This window comes from Trachinotus anak, unplaced genomic scaffold (genome assembly GCF_046630095.1).
Source record: "Trachinotus anak isolate AG129_WGS33_773 ecotype Australia unplaced genomic scaffold, CSIRO_AGI_Tana_v1 ptg000024l, whole genome shotgun sequence".
Classification (NCBI taxonomy): domain Eukaryota; kingdom Metazoa; phylum Chordata; class Actinopteri; order Carangiformes; family Carangidae; genus Trachinotus; species Trachinotus anak.
Window position 1 is genome coordinate 6922746 of NW_027273875.1, and position 18396 is coordinate 6941141.

General features: G+C 38.5%; 2 protein-coding genes across 5 annotated transcripts; one reads left to right on the plus strand and one right to left on the minus strand.

The window, feature by feature from the left end:
* Positions 1–3343: 3343 nt before the first annotated feature.
* neu3.1 (sialidase 3 (membrane sialidase), tandem duplicate 1) lies at positions 3344–6666 on the minus strand. 2 transcript variants are annotated; one of them, XM_071460904.1, is made up of 4 exons: positions 6014–6666; positions 5596–5835; positions 5073–5508; positions 3344–4694 (listed from the first exon to the last, which is right to left on the minus strand). In XM_071460904.1, exons 2-4 carry the CDS (start codon positions 5818–5820, stop codon positions 4501–4503), a joined length of 855 nt encoding a protein of 284 aa, XP_071317005.1. In that variant the 5' UTR covers positions 5821–5835; positions 6014–6666; the 3' UTR covers positions 3344–4500. The 2 variants fall into 2 exon arrangements, with proteins under 2 accessions (XP_071317005.1, XP_071317004.1); XM_071460903.1 differs by having other exon boundaries at positions 3344–5508; positions 6014–6661.
* On the plus strand, positions 6402–14657 carry xrra1 (X-ray radiation resistance associated 1). Of its 3 annotated transcripts, none has more exons than XM_071460900.1 (18): positions 6402–6516; positions 6606–6750; positions 8244–8383; positions 8495–8566; positions 8654–8726; positions 8820–8917; positions 9480–9628; positions 10571–10675; positions 10999–11117; positions 11235–11287; positions 11418–11483; positions 11564–11657; positions 11745–11863; positions 11982–12116; positions 12279–12438; positions 12559–12674; positions 12764–12869; positions 12959–14657. In XM_071460900.1, exons 1-18 carry the CDS (start codon positions 6511–6513, stop codon positions 13156–13158), a joined length of 1956 nt encoding a protein of 651 aa, XP_071317001.1. In that variant the 5' UTR covers positions 6402–6510; the 3' UTR covers positions 13159–14657. The 3 variants fall into 3 exon arrangements, with proteins under 3 accessions (XP_071317001.1, XP_071317002.1, XP_071317003.1); XM_071460901.1 differs by having other exon boundaries at positions 11421–11483; XM_071460902.1 differs by lacking the exon at positions 6402–6516 and having other exon boundaries at positions 6668–6926.
* The last annotated feature ends 3739 nt before the right edge of the window (positions 14658–18396 follow it).

Here is an 18396-nt window from a genome sequence, read left to right on the forward strand (position 1 = left end):
AATGTATCATGTCTGTTGCTCAAACCTATCTAACCTAAAGGGACAAAGCATATCACCTGTTTTAAAGGTAGTTTCTTTTTGTGTTTCTTAACCTGTTACATAAAAACCTACAGACATTTACATTGGGATTCAGACAAAAGGTTAGTCACAGAGGCTTCATTCAGAAACATCATTCTGAGTCAAAAATGTGCTCACCTGTTTATGGGACATTAGATAAGCTTTTGTATTGACTATTCACAAAATGAACATATTAGCTGGAACAGGCCAATCATAGCTGTTATGTTGAACATTAACGTCAACTTACCTTCCATGTTAACATTTGGAATAAACTGTTTGTTTGAGTATATGTACAGGGATACCGGTATTAATTTATGAGCTACATATGAGCAACTTATCCCAAAATGTGGGCTATTACCCACATTGTGAATTATTATATTAACCTCCATTCTCACATACCATGTGTTTCCATGATGGTCCTCAGCTTCCTTCTGTACATTTTACTGAATAACATACTCTCGACAACATACACTCATTTACAAGGCTTAATAACTAACACACTTTATGTGTACAAAATAGCAAAAAACCTTCAAACAGAGGTTTTTTTTCCTTGTGGTTAAACAATCTCTGAAAAACTGGCACTGCTCTGCAGACATGCTAACAAACCTCCACACCAGTAGATAACATTCACACCAAAATGCAACCTTCCACGGCTAAACAAACATTGAATCTACCTTTGGCCCTGAGCAGGTTGTCTACATCTCTGCACCCAGTGAGGCTCATAATGTACATTTGTGTCACTGCTATAATAACAGAACTGCTTCATGGTCTTACACCAAAAAGGAGCAGATTTTTTTTTCAAGTATACAAAGTGGCAGCAGCATTTACTGAGCATGGAAGAGCATGGGAATGCTACCATAATTTTATCAGTGCTTCTGTACCAGCAACTAGTTGTCTCCTGTCATCCTCACATCCTCCCAAATTTCTGGCAGCCCTTCACCTGTGGACCCCATGGTCATTCAAATGGATGGTACAAGGACAAATATCACAGCTGTGTGTCCAGCACTGTCTGTGCTGTTAAAATAGCAAAGCCTCCTAGGATGTCGCACACACTTATCACAAACAGAAAACATCTGCAGTGTCTTTGGTACTGGACTCCATAATGTCATCAGAGTGACAGATGACACATATATGTGTATTACAGTGAGCAGCCCTCTGATAAAGATAATCATATGTGCTGAAAAATGTTGGATGTCTCACTGCCAACCCTGTCAGAGAAAAACAGGTTTCACCACATGATTCATCCTTCCTGTGAAGAAGCAGGTTGGACCAGGTGATGAAAAACAGAAAGGAAGTAGCTGTAGCCAGTTCATAACACACTTGAGATATACAAGCCTTCACATCTAATAAAGCACACCTCACACCTTGCTTTCTTGTTGCTTTTGTATCAGTTGAGTAATTCTATAAATAACCACACTTGCTCAGTTAGTTCTCAAGTTAATCTGCTCTTTCACTTTTGCATTTGAAGTGGGATAAGGCTGATGGTGTTCAATAATTTTCATTTTGTTGAAATAGCCACATAAAAAGAACAAATAAAAAAGAAAAAGACAAATACTGAATTGATCCTACTGACAAATATTGCCAGCTCCTGATATTGGCTATTCATTTGTGCCATAGAGCTCCATTGTTTCCAAAAACACATCAATAAACCACTCCATTGCACAGTTCACATGTTCCTTCATTGAACATATTTACTGTAGTTTATCTTAAATGAATCCCATAGATACCATCCCACAACCATAAATACTCATTAGAGCACCAAATGTGTATCCATCCACTGCTGAAACTAGTCCCCCCTGGAAGACAGTTTATACTCCTGTTTGAGAAACCCGTGATAAAAAAATTGTGTCTAGAAAATTACTAAGCCTAGAACTAACTAGAATTATCACTTCACAGTTATATGCCTCTGCCACTCAGGTTACATCCGCGTTTATACAGAATCATATAAAATATTAACCATTTGTGTGAAAATTGTTATTATTGTTGTGTGATTTCTTGAGTTGTGGCTAAAAATGTGTTTTGTGTAGTAAAAGTGACCTTGAACTTTGAGCACCAAAATCTGATCATCAGTTCATCCTTGAGTCCATGTGGACATTTGTGCCAAATGTGAAGGGATTCCCTTTTTCACATGGCCAAAACCGTGTTATGTGAGGTCACCATGACCTTGACCTTTGACCTTTAACCAAAAGCTAATCAGGTCTTCCTTTAGTCCAGGAGAACATTTGTACAAAATTTGAAGAAATTCCCTCAAGGCGTTACTGAGAAATGTTGTTAATGAGAATGGGAGGGATGGATGGTGAGACGAATGGATGGACATACAGATGGACACCCCAACAACACAATGCCTCCGGCCCCCAAAGAGGAGGCATAAAAACATTACTTTTTATCAGTATTGGATTGTTCTAGTTCATTACATCACAGGACAAGCCTGTAATTGCGTTTCTAATACAGACAAAGCACTTCCTCCCTTTGGTGCAGCTCAGTGACAACAAGCAGGAGACGACTCTACATCAGAATGCAGCTACAAACCAACCCATCAGAATATGGCTACCAACCAACCAACCAACCAATCAGAATACAGCTAAAAATGAATCAGTAAGAATATGGCTACAAACCAACTAACCAATCAGAATACGTCCACAGACTGAGTTATTGTTGGCTCTGGACTTGCAGGTTTTGTGGACAATTACTCAAATTTAGAATAAACTTGCTGAGTGTATTGTTTCCGGTAACAGATGTGAATATCTTTTTTTAGATTTTCTATATTTTTATTTTTTCCAGATACTCAAACAACATGCAAATGTCATCACACAGCTAGTTTTCATTTGTTAACTGCGGTTTGAAAAACGCTATCACTCCTTTAACATTACAGACATCATGTCATTTGTCAGTCTTTACAAGCATAGAATATCCTGACTCCACAGTCTACTAAAATGTTCCACCCTGTCCTTAATTCATCCCTGCTGTTTGCACATCTGTTGAATCACAGTCAAATCCCCACAGGTTGCTTTACAACAAAAGTGCTTCAGATCACCTCAGAACATTGCAGCCCTTTGCCTCTTTCGCCTGCTGAGGGAATAAAATACTCCCTTCAGCAGATGAAGTGTTTCGTATAGCTGCCTTACAACCATAACCATGCCTTATTCTTTTATTCCTTATCCCTGTTTGACAAAGGATTATTGTTTATTTTGTCTTTTTTAATTTGATCCAAGCAATCAGCTGTTAAAGCAATACAGTAATTACAGTATAACCAGAAAAAAAAAAAAAAAATTAACCAGAAGATGAGTCAGGTGATCACAGGTTACTTTTATTTTCTACTAAAATACATGTTTCATGCAGGTTTTGTCACTTTCCACAACAGTCAACAAAAACACAATGAAACTAGTGTTGAGTCACTTCGAGGCATTTTGCCTCACAACATTAGGCAAAGAGGGATGTTAAGATCACTCAGTACAAGGTGTGTGCAAATTCCTAGTAGCTTTATAAGTTAATCTTCATCGGCTGCATCATGCTTTCATCTGATAACCAACAGCCAGCCAATCATACCTGGTCATAAAACTGTACTTATTGATGCTAAGGTGAATGCCTGTTCTGAAAATCATGTTAAATGCACTGGAAAATTGAAAATAAATAAGTAAATAATTTAGCTAAGTGAAATATAGCTTTTGAAAATGAATGTGAAAAATAAGTGTACAGTACAAAGTAACCCAAATGCTCTTGACAGAAGTAGCTTGCTGAAGGTACATTATCTCTATTAATCCATTGGCTGGTACAGTTTAGTCGGTATCCTCCTTGATTAGCTGGCAAGTAAAAGCTGAATGTTTATCTTTTCTGTCCAGTTTTGTTGTCAACTTTGTGGCACCCACTGTGACCGACAGAAAAGGTTGTGCGCTGACAGGCTGTGGCACGGCTTAGGTTTAAACTGTGTAGTAGAAGGCATATGTGAATCAAAGAATAGTAAATGTAAAGGAGAGACTGAGCATGGAGGAAACTCTATGCTCTACTTTACAAGGCCTGCTATGAGCGTCATATGAAAATAACAAGAGGTAGGCAAACTCTCTCCACTGCTCAGAAATACTGACAGTTTAATAAGATGCAGAAATGTGGATGAAGTGCTTGTCAAACATGCTACACGCAAAGCCTGTTTTAAAAATGACAGTCCAGCACAGCATGCTTAAAATCAACCACCCCACTTTTAAAAAATGGTTTCCTTCCTGGTACAGCTAGTTGCATATTAATACTATTAAGACTTGAATTACGTTTTCATGTAAACAAGGAGACAACAAAACACACGACTCATGCATTATCATCTCCAGAATGTAGAACAACAGTAAACACAGACAGATGTTACTGCACAGCATATTTAGTGGCTTTTGCTTGGGTTTTTAGTTTGCAGGAGAATGTCAGAGAGCTTTATTAATACACAAATAAAACAACCACAATTCAACGCATCTTCTTTTCTTTCTTACTGCCTGTCTGCATGACATCATTAAGGGTAAACGACATGAAGGCAATCTGCTCCAGTTCACTCTCTTTCCCGCACTCGATCAGACACGAAAACTGATCCTTGTCTCCGTTGTAGGCCAGGTCTGAGTAGCCACTTGGTCCGCTGTGGATGATCCTGGGCCTGTCCCAGCCTGAAGAGTGCAGGGGTGATCGGTTCAAATACACGCCCATGTCCCTTCTACTAGACTTATTGGTTGGGTGCATGAAGAGGAGCCAGGTTTGTGTGTCTGGAGACAAGAGCGATGTGCCACAAGCTTTGCTTTCGGCATCATCATTTGGGACAAATTCAGGAGCAGGAAAACCAATGACGCTGCCTTGACAGCCTGAAGGAGGTTCGACAAGCTCTGGAGCCATGTGGGGTTTGTCAAAATACACACCGCTGTTTTCACTAAGAGCTTCACATCTGTGCCCTCCAGTGTTACGAGCATTACAGTAAAGATGACTCCTGCCCTCGTGGTCTATGATCTCTGCCATCTCACATTCACATGACTTTTTTTGAAGCATCTTACCTATATGCCATGTCTGCCCAAAGTCTTCACTATAAATAGACAGTGCACGTGGGTAGACTGTAAACGGAATGGGGAAGGAACAGCATCTGTAAGGGACATAATAGGCGTAAGCTGGAACGATCAATCTGCCGTTCTCCATTTGAACACCGTGGCCGGGACCCACAGCAAATGTGGCCCACTTATGGATAGTTTCGCCAATTACACTCTCTGTTAAGTCTTTCGTTTGACTCCAAGTTTGTCCATCATCACTGCTGCTAACACAGCAAAGACGTGCCTTGTTCTTACCTGTGATGAGCTGCCTAATCTCTGTAGTATTTCCCCAGATGCAGATGAAAAATAAAAACAATGTATTGCTGTTTTTTTCATACACAGGGCAAGGATTCATGGTGCGGTGGTTTGGTAGACATGCTGTTGACAGCTCCTGACTGGAGGACCACTGCAAAAAACATGGCAAAGGATAACAATTACAAGCACAGTTAATGCTGACAGTGTTCAGTATCAAAGCAAAAGTGTCAATAATAACCTGAACAGATCCATTATCTTTCAGTGTGCCTCTTCTCACAACAAGAATTTTGGCATCGTGGTCAGAAGGTGAGGTTCTCTTCTCTGCAAAAGCAAGGAAGGTGTGACTGTGCTGCAGATAAACGAGAGCAGGAATTCTGTATGTTATCCCACTTGGCTCCTTTTCAAACAAAGTTGTTTTGACCGGTTCCTCTCCGCTGCCACTCTTTGACGGTGTGTTTCCCATGGTGGATCAGAGTTCCTGTGAATAGAAAATGTTCCAAATGTATGACAAATGATTCAGTCTTGTTATAACAACATTTAAAGCACAGACTGACAGTTAAGAGTTCACACTCCAGCAGCTCCTCATAAGCCACATATGATTGCACTGGAATAAACAGCATGCAGCATATACAAAACGTGCATAACAAAGTCCTTACCTTCACTTCTCACTCTTCCCATTCGTCACCCTTGATCTTTTTGTGAAAGGCATTATACCGTCTAATTTCACGCCAAACCAGAGACCTCTGATGTTCGCGACACTGATGCTATAGGTTCATCTGAAAAGACGATGGTTCCGGAGCGAAACCCACACTCACTCGCACTTCCGTGTTCGCATTGACGCGTCCTGGCTAAAGTAGACGTCGGCGGTTGACGAGCTTCGTAAGAGGCAGCAAAGAGTCCCTTTATCGTGAATTTTTCCCATTACTGTGTTAACACAACAACTGCGTAGCAGACAAGCTAGCTACTGACCGTTACAGGAGAGGACTATTAAAAAAAAACAACCTCCCACTGGTATCCTGCGCTACACTTGCGCAGTGTAGTTACTTCTTTTTAAACGCTGGCTGGCTCAACGGCTCAAACGAACAGTCGGACTTCAATTCGTCTTCATGAGCAATAACAAGCCTAGCATTACAGATAGAAACATAGCTGCCGCATGATGGTAATAATAACAACTGTTTAACGTCTTAAAACACTTTAGGTTAGCTCAGCGGTGTACCATCTCACCGTTAAAATTCAATCTTTGGACAGGTCTGCGCTCTCTTCCGCCGTGAAGAAAACACCTACGCTGACTTCTTACCGCCCCCCGCCGGACGGGAAGGGCACGTGTCGTCTTACGTGCTGTTGCTAGGATACGCAGCATTACAGAGGAGCTGCGAGCAAGTAGTTTCGCCAGGTCAGTGCGTGAAAGGCGTAATTAACATTTGCATAAAGAGTTTTTTTTTTTCTTCTCGATGAATGGATTTACACAGTCAAACGAGATGACTGCTGCGTCGTGTAAATTTGACGATGGGCAGAGCTGTCCTACCGGGTGTTTTCCAGCCCGAGCATTACTCGGCCGAAGCAAGGACGGTGGGTTACATGAAGTGAAGGTAGCCTATATAAGAAAATAACTAGTCCACATATTGATTAAAAATGTCAAGGACACTACCACAAACAATAGGGAGAACTATTATAGGAGGTTAATGCAGTGAAAACAAGCATTTTCTGATAAAACAACATTTATAACACTTTATAGGCTATAATTGATAGCTTTGCTGCTTTTCAGATTAGTTACAAGCCATTATTATCAACAAGCTGTGGGTTGCCAGGTTGTTGAGAATGCATGACAGTGTGTTAGTTTAAATTGAGTAAATAGACCCCCCCTTCAAGCCATCAAGACTGCAGTTATAAATGCTAGTAAGTCATTGATAAAGGGTAATGTGTTTCTCAATTAAGCCATCAGCAAAAGTTACAATAAGTCAGTCACCTATATGTGATAATAAGTCATTGATAAATGGTTCTACTATAATCCATCAAATCTTTAGTTATAAATGTTACGCTTTATGAATGGATTTGGATTTCAGCCCATTGCCTCTAATTTATGAAAGAGACAGCTAAAACGCAGAGGTGTCCTGCAGGAGGAGGATTTAAACTACCTGGCAACCCACAAGTTGTTTTTATTAATGGCTTATACCTGATTTATAAAGCATTAATAAATGATTCTTACTAGAGCCATTAGAGATTACATCTTATAAACCCTTTGTAAATGCTGCCTTATAAGCAAGTGGTATGATATTACAATAAAGGCTTCATAAAATGCTATGTCATGGGCACTTAGCTAATACATTGTTATTACTAGTTATTACTACCTTTTGATTAGTACTTAATGAAGTCACCCTTAAACCTGTGATGACAAAAATAATTATTATACAGTAATTGTACAGTAATACACTTTATTTTGCTCCACATAATAGGCTGAAGATTTGCAACATTTAGTGGATTAACTGAATAGTTGCGCAATAGAAAATTAATCAGCAACTCCTTTTGATACTCAGTTAACAGTTTGAAACATTAATCAAGGAAAAATGTGAACATTTTCTTTTGTTCCAGTTTCTAAAATGTGATGATTTGCTGCTTTTCTGTCATAGTTAATTGTTTCATCTACATAACAAGGACGTAACAAGCAATTTGAATGACAGCTTTGGCTATGAGAAACTGTAATGGCTATTTTTCACAATTTTATCATATTTAACAGACAACACGATGAACAGTTAATAAGAAAATAATCTGAAAATTAATCAATAATGAAAATAATTGTGAGTTGCTGCCCTGTTAGATTGTTTGCATTTGTAAATCTGCAAACAGTATCTGCTAATATTATTGTATTCAGTTTTCCTTTCCTTTCAGGTGGTGGTCATTGGCTTGTGGCTTACAGAAAAGCAGAGGAGCAGAAGTACAGCAATGTGCACAGAAGAATAAAAGAGGCTCATAAAAAACAAGCGAACAGCAGGGTGGCTGATGGTAATACGTTAGATGGGCCCTTCCTGGTAAGTCACTGAAATCCCCTTATGTGAGAATTGCCTATTTGACAAAATAACTCAAGATCAGATGTCTTTTGGTGACCGCTTACAATTACAAGTTTCAATTTTCTGTTGTAGCTCCAGTTACGTTGTGTTGATAAACCATCTGAGCTGTGCTCTGTTGACATCAGTGAACAGAAACTGAATTCTGTAAGAGTCACTTTTCACATTTTAGTCAAAATGACTCGGTAGTCTGTGGGTAAGACTGACTGAAGAGTTTTTCCTAACTCTGTACAGGTCAAACCAGAAGACCTCAAGGTGTTTGATAATGTTGCTTACATCGATGCCTCAGTTAACTTCCTCTCTTTAGGTGATTATTTTTACATATCAAGCAAACCCTGAATAAAATCTTCTCTGGCAAAAAAAGTTACAAGTGTCTGAAGTGTCCCTTGTTTTTCTACAGGGTCTTTCAGCAGTTTTGTGTCTTTAAGAGAACTCAATCTGTGTGTAAACAGGATTTGCAACATGACGTTTGACGCATCTGACTTCCCTTATCTTGAGGTAAGATGACTGACTTTGACATAATGTACTTATAAGATACACTTTTGTTATTATTATTTTTAATGTTGTTTATCTGGATTATCAACACATCACAGCATTATACACAACTTGACCTGACTTTTTTAGTCCTAACAAGAACTCAAAAGCCGTTTATTTCCATCCAACATGTTCTCATTTTCTTTATCCTGCTCTCTCTGTTCTTTTTTCAGCTTCTTTCACATCTCCAGTTCTTTCATGCTTTTCTATAATCCGGTGACAAACAAAGAAACCATGTACTGCCAGTTTAATCTCTACTGATGCCTACATTATGCCTTTTAAAAAACAGATTTTTTTTGTGCCTGTTTGATGCTTGAACAAAGTTGATGATGGAAGAAGGGTACAATTCATAATTAATTCATGCCAGTGCAGGGCAGCTCAGCAGCTAATCTGTATAACATCTGTAACATTGTAAACTGTTATCTCAGGCTTACACTCTGTGTAAGCCATACACTCCTCTTCTTTTCCTATTTCATCCTCTTGATGTGATTATGTTTATCTAAATTCTTAATTTAAATCCTCACAGGTTTTGAATTTATCCTACAACAGTTTGTCAACTGATGATATTGTTTCCATCGGCCGACTTCGATGTTTAAAAGTCCTTCATCTGACTGGAAATCAGCTTCATCATCTTCCTCCTAATCTGGGTTCCTCCAACTGTGACCACACTGAGCTGTTAGTAACAGTAACTTATGTTTCATGCAGCAGCGACATAAGAGTGACTATTTGCAGTGTTTGTAATGGATTTTTTATTTTATTTAGAACTTCACCGATGATGAGACAACTCAATTAATCCACTTCTCTTTTAACTGTGTTTGCTCATTTGTTCTGGGAAAATGGCAGAAACACAAGTAGATAATTGATTCAATTAGCAAATGTGGTCTTGTTCTTTTTTCTTCATACACAGGTCAGTTCTGTCAAGCATTGCATTGTGCAATGCATGTTCTGCCAGTGAGATGGAGGCAAAAACCCTACTTTACTATTCTAGGAAACAAAAAAAAAAAAAAAACAGAAAACAAGCAATCAAAATGCAAATGAATTCTCTAACTACAGTCTGACTCTGCCTCCATTCGGCTTCTTTCAGTTATTCCTCCAGAGAACATCTTAAGCAGGCTGTGCACATGATACAGTACCTTGCCTCAGTTGATGAGAAGAATGAATAGTACTATATTCTGAGTTCTTTAACCAATAATAAAGTTTAAATTATAGTTTTATAGTAATCTTTTTCAACCTCAATCTTTCAAACCAGTTGTGCCAGTCATGACTTGGCTTGCAAACTCATCATGTATCAAACATGCTTATACTTGATCAATGCATTGGTTGTAATACATGTCAAAAAAGTTAATTACAGAGAGAGGCCACAAAGTGAAGATGCATTTTCAAATTGACCAAAAGGGGGTGCACAAATGTTCCACATTCACACTCTGATTCTGGTAAAACAAATGAAATGGCACTCAATACACCTGCTCTACGGCCAGGTATATAAATGGTGTGCACGCATCACATATCAGTAGTACTGTATGTAAATACAATACTTTCACTGTTTATTAGTATATGTACTGTATGGATTTCATGATGTTGGTTGATTGTACTGTAGTATTTTTTTTTTCCTCACAGGCCGGATGAAGAAGAAGAAACACAATTTAGAGCTCTTGAAATCCTGATGCTTGATGATAACAAACTGTCCTCTGGAGTCTTCAGCAGTCTTGCAAACCTGAAGAGGTCATGATGTGGTTTTGTATATAGCACTTTAAGTAAAAAAAAAAAAAGTGTTACTTAAAAGGACACTCATATCCCTTTAGTACCATTCAGCCCGTGAAAACAGTAACAGTGTATGAAGTCATCTGTGGAGCCGGAGCTTAAACTATGAACATAGAGGTTGGAAAATGTAGGCGTTTATCACACTGGGAAGTGCTATTATGATGCATTATGGGGAGTGTGGGATATTTCGGCCTCGGCTGTGTCATTTCTGTCCATTCATCACTAGACTACCATTTTAAAGCACAATTAATAACATTAATTAATTCTTAAATTGTTAATTTCAGGCTAAAGTATTTAAACCTACAGAGAAACTGCATCTCTGAAATACCATACTTGCAACCAATGGTCTGTTCAACACCTCTGCAGACTTCTACTGAAAAGCAAGCTGAGGAAGAGGGACCTGGTAAATGCTAAGAATCTGCTTGATGTAATTTAAATAATTTAACAATAGACCTGCAAGTAAGAGTTTTCACATCATCCTCTCAAAAAGAAGTTGTCATTTTTTATCCCATCAAACCAGCCCACATGGAGTCAGATTCTGAAAATGATGAAAATTTCAAGAGAATCTCACAGGTAATTCATTCTGCAGTTGGTGTTTGAGATGTTTCATCACCATGTTTCTGTAGCCCACATTTTAAATAGAGTATGTGCATTAAACTTGTGTATGGTCTGCCATCCTGGATCTTTCACGGACAATCTGGAGGAGAACTGCAAAGGATCCAGTTTGCCACTACCAGAGCTTCAGTTCCTCAATTTATCTTACAACAAGGTATGCCTGTTATTTTATATAAATAAATCAACTATATTTGAAAAATTAGCCAACATGTCTCATCAGTGTTTTGTCATCAGATTGCTGAGGAAGAAGCGCTGATGGCTGTCGCCCTTTTCCCAATGCTTCGTGAAATTGATATCCACTCCAACCCTCTGACCTCACTAAGAAGTGGTAATCCTCTCCTATAAAATACGTTTTTAAAGATTGATTCTGAATTTTGATCGCTGAAATTGCCTTCATATCTTTGTTTGAACACAGGAGACCTTCCCTTACTCACCTATTACCTTCAAGAGAGACTGGGGATAACAATAAAGCGTAAAAAGACACAAGAAGTAGTGAAACCCCAACTGAAGGTGTCCACTGATCCAAGATGGAAGGTTGGATATGTTCTGCATCATTTCTATTGTCTGATCATGACACTACAGATAACACTCTATGAAAGTTAAACAGTCTATGTCTAACTTTCATGTTTTATATTTAATTTTTGTATTGCAGGTGGAAAAAATCACCTCAAAGGTGCCAAAGAAGCCAATGCTGATGGGTGCACCTTGTGATGCACAAACTCAGGAGGACAAGAACAGCAGCGACGACACTTCCCAAGAGAATACAGAGCACTTCTTTGTTACTCAGGTATGTACATGTGCAGTGTCTGTGATTTTCATATTGCTCCTGTTGATTGGGAAATTATGAATTCAACAACCTACATGTTTATAAAGACTTTTCAGAAACAAATAGTGGATTAGGGCCTGCACACTTTATTTGTCTCTTTACTGAATGTTATTTCATGTTCAGGCAGCAGATGTTTCTGAATATGAGTTTGATCTTCAAGCTGATGAGACAGAAACAGCAGGGAACGAGGACAGAAAAGAGGACGACAGCAGTCCTGAAAAATTCGACTGCTTTGAGATGTTGATGGATGCAAAACCAAATCCTGAAGTGGTGGAGGCCATTGGTGAGGACTGTAGTTTAACCTGCAGCTGTTTATTTTTGTACATTTTCCTCGAGCCCTAAAGAGTTTAGCTATACAATGGCCCCATAGTGAAGGGGAATATTCATGCTTTTTTTCCAACAGGAATTCAAACAGCTGTTCGGATGCTGGAACACACACTGAAGAATCTTAATGTTTACAGAGACTCAAAACCAAAACTTGATAGCATCCAGATGCCATACAGAGAAAGAGAGAAAAGGGTTTGATATTTTGCTTCACAAAATTCATTTGCATACGCACTCTTTGTTGCTTTCAAATTGTAACAAGCATATACTATTTCTGTACACAGATTAAGGAACTTCCACCTCTGAAACCACTAAAGCAGCCAACTGAAAGAGTTGATGAAATGATCAAGGAAATCAAAGGGAGTGTGACGATAAGAGAAGTCGCCTTAAGTATGCACATTTCTGACACAATCCCTTCCTGACATCTTGACCTTTAATAACCTTACCTTTCTTTATGTAACCCTTTGTTTTCTGTACAGGCAGTGCAGTACACGGCACAGGCGTTAACAAGCAAGAATATAAAGAAGCTTTATTGTTGCTGAGGGATATGAAGACAAAGTACAAGATGGTCCATAAGAAAACAATGGAACAAGCAGCCGGCATTGAGAATGACAGACACACCAACCTAAATGGAGCTCAACCTCCACCTGTGCAGATGCTGTCATATTCAAGTGCTTAGCTAAAGTGTGATTTATTTTCCTGCCTTGAATAACACCTTGTTGATTTTGGCGCACAACTGGAGGGAGTGGAACTGAAATCACTGTTTCTGTCTGTTCACATGAGTCTGTCTGGTTGATACTGTGACAAACATATAGTGATGGTTTTGAGCAGCTGCACCAATGCTACCATGACCCGATCAGTCCAGTGTACATGCATAGTATGTATCAACTGTTTGCTAATAGAGTTCAGCTGTAAGAGTTCGACTGGGTCATCTTTGGGGAGAGCCAATTTAAAGTCTTTGTTACATTTGTATCTTTTCAATCCAAAAAAAAGTCTCACTGGTTCCTCTGGCCCAAACTGTTCCCATAAACATGCTCTTGAGCAGCTCAGCATGAAATTACTGGTGATAGCTTTAAGTCCACTATAGGCCAGCAGGCTGTCATGAAAATGTCAGTTCCAGCTCCCATCTTCTAAGCATACTGAAGTGTCCTTGAGCAATGAAGCAATGCTGTTTTATGGGTGACCAGCGGAACAGACAAGAGAAATACCACAATGAAATCAACAATGAGCCCTGTGCTAACTTATAATATAAGTGTTGTTTATTCAGATTTGGGGCAATGTCCTCTTCAAATGGAAACTGAGCATCACCACTATCATCAGCCTTGGCTTAAAAGGAAGCTTGCTATTTGAGAACAAAACAAATTAGAGAAGCTGTAGCCTAGAAACAGCTTGGCAGTAGATTTCTGACTGGGAGTGTCACTTTAGAACAACAGTGACTGAGTTATTTGAAAACATTGCACAGTCTGTAGTTGATCAGAACCAGGTATTCTCCAGGGACCAGGTAGGCTACACGTTTTGTTGACCAGGTTGACTTTTTCACTCATAGACTAAAGCTTAGGGTGGGGTCCTGTGTGGTTTGTTACCATGTAAAATGAAAAGACCTTGAAATCAGCTACAGAACATTTATACTGCAATGTGGTTGGAAATCAGTTTGTTAGACCTTGATCTACCATCTCATGACTCTTAACTATATCTTATGGTTTGTTCATTCTGGTGTATCTGCTTCCATGCTGTAAGTTTCAGATACAATAAGTGAAGCTGGCTGCGATCATTTCTATAGGCATGAACAATAGTAGCAGTAGTAGTTGAGCAGTAGTTGTTTGTAATTTTAAACACACCTCTGCAGTCCAACATGATTTACAGGCCACATCCTTAAACACACAAATGATCAAGTCAAGCTTTTGAAAATTTCTAGTCATGTTTTGTTTTCGTTTTTCATTCCCTTTTTGATTTCATGGTCTTGCCCTTCATATGATTTCAATTATTTTTTTTCAGAGCAGCTTGCAGATGTGGAATGCACGTTCAGCCCAGGTGGAATAAATCAATAGGTACTCTGAAGATATGTCATACAGATCTTCTACATTATCACACTCATGTGTGGATATTTCCCTGCTTCTGTATGTGTTGAATGGTAAATAAAATGTGTATTGCAAACAGTAAGCAAAATGCTTTTTGTATAAGGCCATTTTATGGTTGCTATATCTATACTCTCATTCTGTTACATCCGTTCCACATTTTCATTTTATTTCATTTCAATTTTTTTTGAACAATTGCATTCACTTATTAACCAAGCATTTTGAGACATATTATCTTTCAAAATAGTTGTAAGACAAATTATTGATTTATAATAGATTATTAGTAGATTATTATAGTGCTATATGAAATTCCTGAAAAAGACATTAGTTTGCAAAACTAAATATTATTTTTTTCAAATGAATTTTTACAATAACCAACCAAAACAAAACAACTGGCTATGGTTTTAGTGACACAGACACAGTTGAAAGCAGTTATTTATTTGTAATACAATTTGAAAAGCTGATATTAAAATTCCCGTAAGGACAGATTACAAATAATTACAGCAACACGTGAAGAGTGTGTTTGCTCTGGTAAAGATGCTGAGAACCGTCACTATTTTCCTGATGTGTGCTATCAAGCACTTCAGTCTGAGGAATTTCTCATCTTTAGCGATATTTCTGATGGTAATGAGGAGACTCCCAGGTTGAAAGAGTTTTGAAAGAGGATTGTCTAATTTTCCAGTAAATTGTAAATCTTCAGAATTTCTCTAATGCAACTCAAGTAAAGTCTTTTGAGGATTTGTTGTTGCTTTGCGGAACTTGTTGGAGTTTGTTCTTCAGCCAGTGAGTCCTGGCATGAATTTATTTTGCCTGACAGGAAAGCTGTTATGAAGTAATTTTGAAGTGATAATGATTGTTATTTTAAGTGTCCACGGTTGCATAAGTGATGTGTTTTCGTGCTGGAATTCTATGATGTAAGGTAAAAAAAATGGAGTGCAAGAAGTCCATTTTCCACAGTTTTGGGCAATGATCAGTCACAGTAACAGCTGTTATAATCCATGCACACAGGATAGTATGTTTAGACAAGTGTTTACTTTTCAGCCTCTGTCACCATTTTCTGTGATAAATACACCTTCGTCCTTTGTCTGGTTGTGTTTGAAACATAATACAAAAACAAGTTGTCAAAACTGAAGCAGCAGAGGCCAAGATGTCCTGACTTTTAAATGGTTCAACTTCCAAAAACATGTTGCATTTCCTGCAACTTGTGGAGTGTCCACGTCCAAGTCAGGGTGACCCTGTTGACATCCCAATGACATCATCAGGGTTTGTTTTTTACACTCTGGAGACCTCCACCCTTATACAAATACAGTACAACTGAACTTGATGTGTAAAATCAGTGCATTTGTCCTTTAAGATTTTTTTAGGTCCCATATTGTAGAAAGTGAGATTTCTGTCTTTTTAAAAAAATAAATACTGTGAAAGTATCTCAATCCATGGAGAGATGCACTTTTTTTGTTGTTGTTTTAACTTTATCAATAACACAACACGAAGCTCTCATTCTATCACTGAGCCAGTCAGCTAGAAGACAGAAAAATGTCAAGGAAACGTTGCACAGTTGGACATCAGAAAGCCAATATATCATTGCACAGCCTTCCCAACAGTAGTAGCTTAATGTTAGAGACCAGCTTTTTTAAATTTAAATACTGCAAAGTTTTAGACCAAATCTGACTGTTCGGCTCATTTCAGCGCTGACTGACTATCGCCACTTGCATTTACTGATGAGTTCTACCAAGCTTTTGTAGCAGTTACCTGTGGTTGGACGTTTAATGTTACTTTGATTAGTATCTAAAGTTAATCCCCATTTCTCGCTGTACATCAGTGGCTGGTTTTTCTGTCTTTTTTCGTTTTTGAATATAGCATTGTGCAAACATCACTACAAACACTCTGCTTTCTGGCCTGCTCTTGGTGATTTACACTTACTGACCTCATGGAGGCATGCATGTTTAAAGAAGTGAAAATGGTCCAATAATGTGACAAATCACTTCAAGACTGAAGATAATTAGACGATCCACATATGTCTGTAATTTATTTCCCACAAATATGCAAAGTTATTCCAGAAGTTTCATTTTAATAAGCACAAAGTGAGATCCACTTTACGTTGTAGGGTGAAGCTAATGGAAATTCATCTCTCTTTTTTATTTTTATTGGACTCCTCCTTGCATTAACATCAACACAGAATAAATGGACAAACAAAAAGGCCCAGTTATTCTTTTCTTCTGTAACCTCTTTTGCTCTTACCATGAAAAACTGATGAGGTGAGTTATTAACCGAAAACACATTTTATCCATGCGCTCGGTGATATAACAGAGTCTGGCAGGAGAGCCGGGTACTGTGTCCAAAAGCAAAAATAACAAAAGACATGGTGGAGAAAGGCATCGTGGGTCTGTGTCTTAGACAGATCTGTGTTTATAGCTCTATATGCTTTTTCCTGTATATTTGAATGCAGTATATTTTCACATCTGGAGCGGTCATTGCAGCAATCGAGCCTGAGAAATGTTTGGGTAAGATTTGTTTGACTCTCAAATTGAGGGCCAACAGTTAAGCTTTGAGAATAACCCTGTGGAGACTCAGACACCAGATTTGGCTCAGGAAGAATAGGCCTGAATACCTCATCAACACTCCTCATTACTCAAGTGCCAAATGAGTTCACTGCAGACTGGACCTATTCATTATTTCTTTTGATGGACAATTGAACTGTAACACAATTATCATGTAATCCTGGAGAGGCTTCGGATACGCTGGCTGACATCTGAAAAGAGGCCATTATTAATTATAGATCATAACTGCAAAGTTGTTGTCAGTCTTCTTTATTCTGCGAAACAAACGATTCACTGTGGTCTGTCTTTAATAGTTTACAGTCATTACTAGCATGTGTTTAAAATGTTGACCTTTAAGTGGAACCACTCAGGATAAGGGGAGGAAGACCAAAGTGTTCATGACATGTATCCCGGTATTGTCCATGTTTTCTTGGCCAGACTCCAATCATCAGCTAAAATGATCAGGGCCAACTTAATTAATGAGAGGGTAAGGGTGTAAAAAACAGAGCCCTTGATAGATTTCGGAAGTATTTTGATGAAGTATAAACTCAGGGGTTCTGCGGAGCACCTTAATCAGCTATGAAAGCAAACGCATCTATCAGACTTAATTAACTTAACACAGTTTGGCTCCCTTTGAATCAAAAGACTGCCTGATTGATTTGCAATGCTTCAGTTCCTCACAAACACTGTAGACATCTGCGAGGAACGACTTGCTGCAGCAGATGAGGATGCTTTATTCACACTTTTGAAATACATTCAACACAGCAAGACTAATGCATAATTAATGCAGAGCTACAAAAAGTAAGTGAAAATCTGTATGAACTTTGATATTAACCAAGTCTTTTCTGTAACATGCCTGAATTATTTTTTGTTCTCTGACTGTGTCCCAAAGGAAATGACATATAGAACAAAAGCGAAACAGATTTGTTAATGTAGTAATGACTAAGAAGCGCCTCCAATCCTGAGCCAAGACGTGACCCTGAGCCTCACATTTTCTTCACTTCTCACTGAATCTGGGCTACATGGGCAGCAGGGTGGAGTGCACATACACAGAGAGCTGACCGACTGCATGATTTATACCTACTGACTGCCCCCAGCTGTTACAATTGCCAGAGCCAAGATTAAGCATGCATAGCTGAATTGACCCGTGAGATGAATTCAAACATTCACAAAATGTGGACTGATAGAATTTCTATCAAAAATGACTGATAAAAATATTGAAACATGCAGTTCCGGATACATGTTTGCTGAAAATAGAAGTGGGTTTAAACCTGAACAATTCAAATGTATCTTTTAATGACCTGC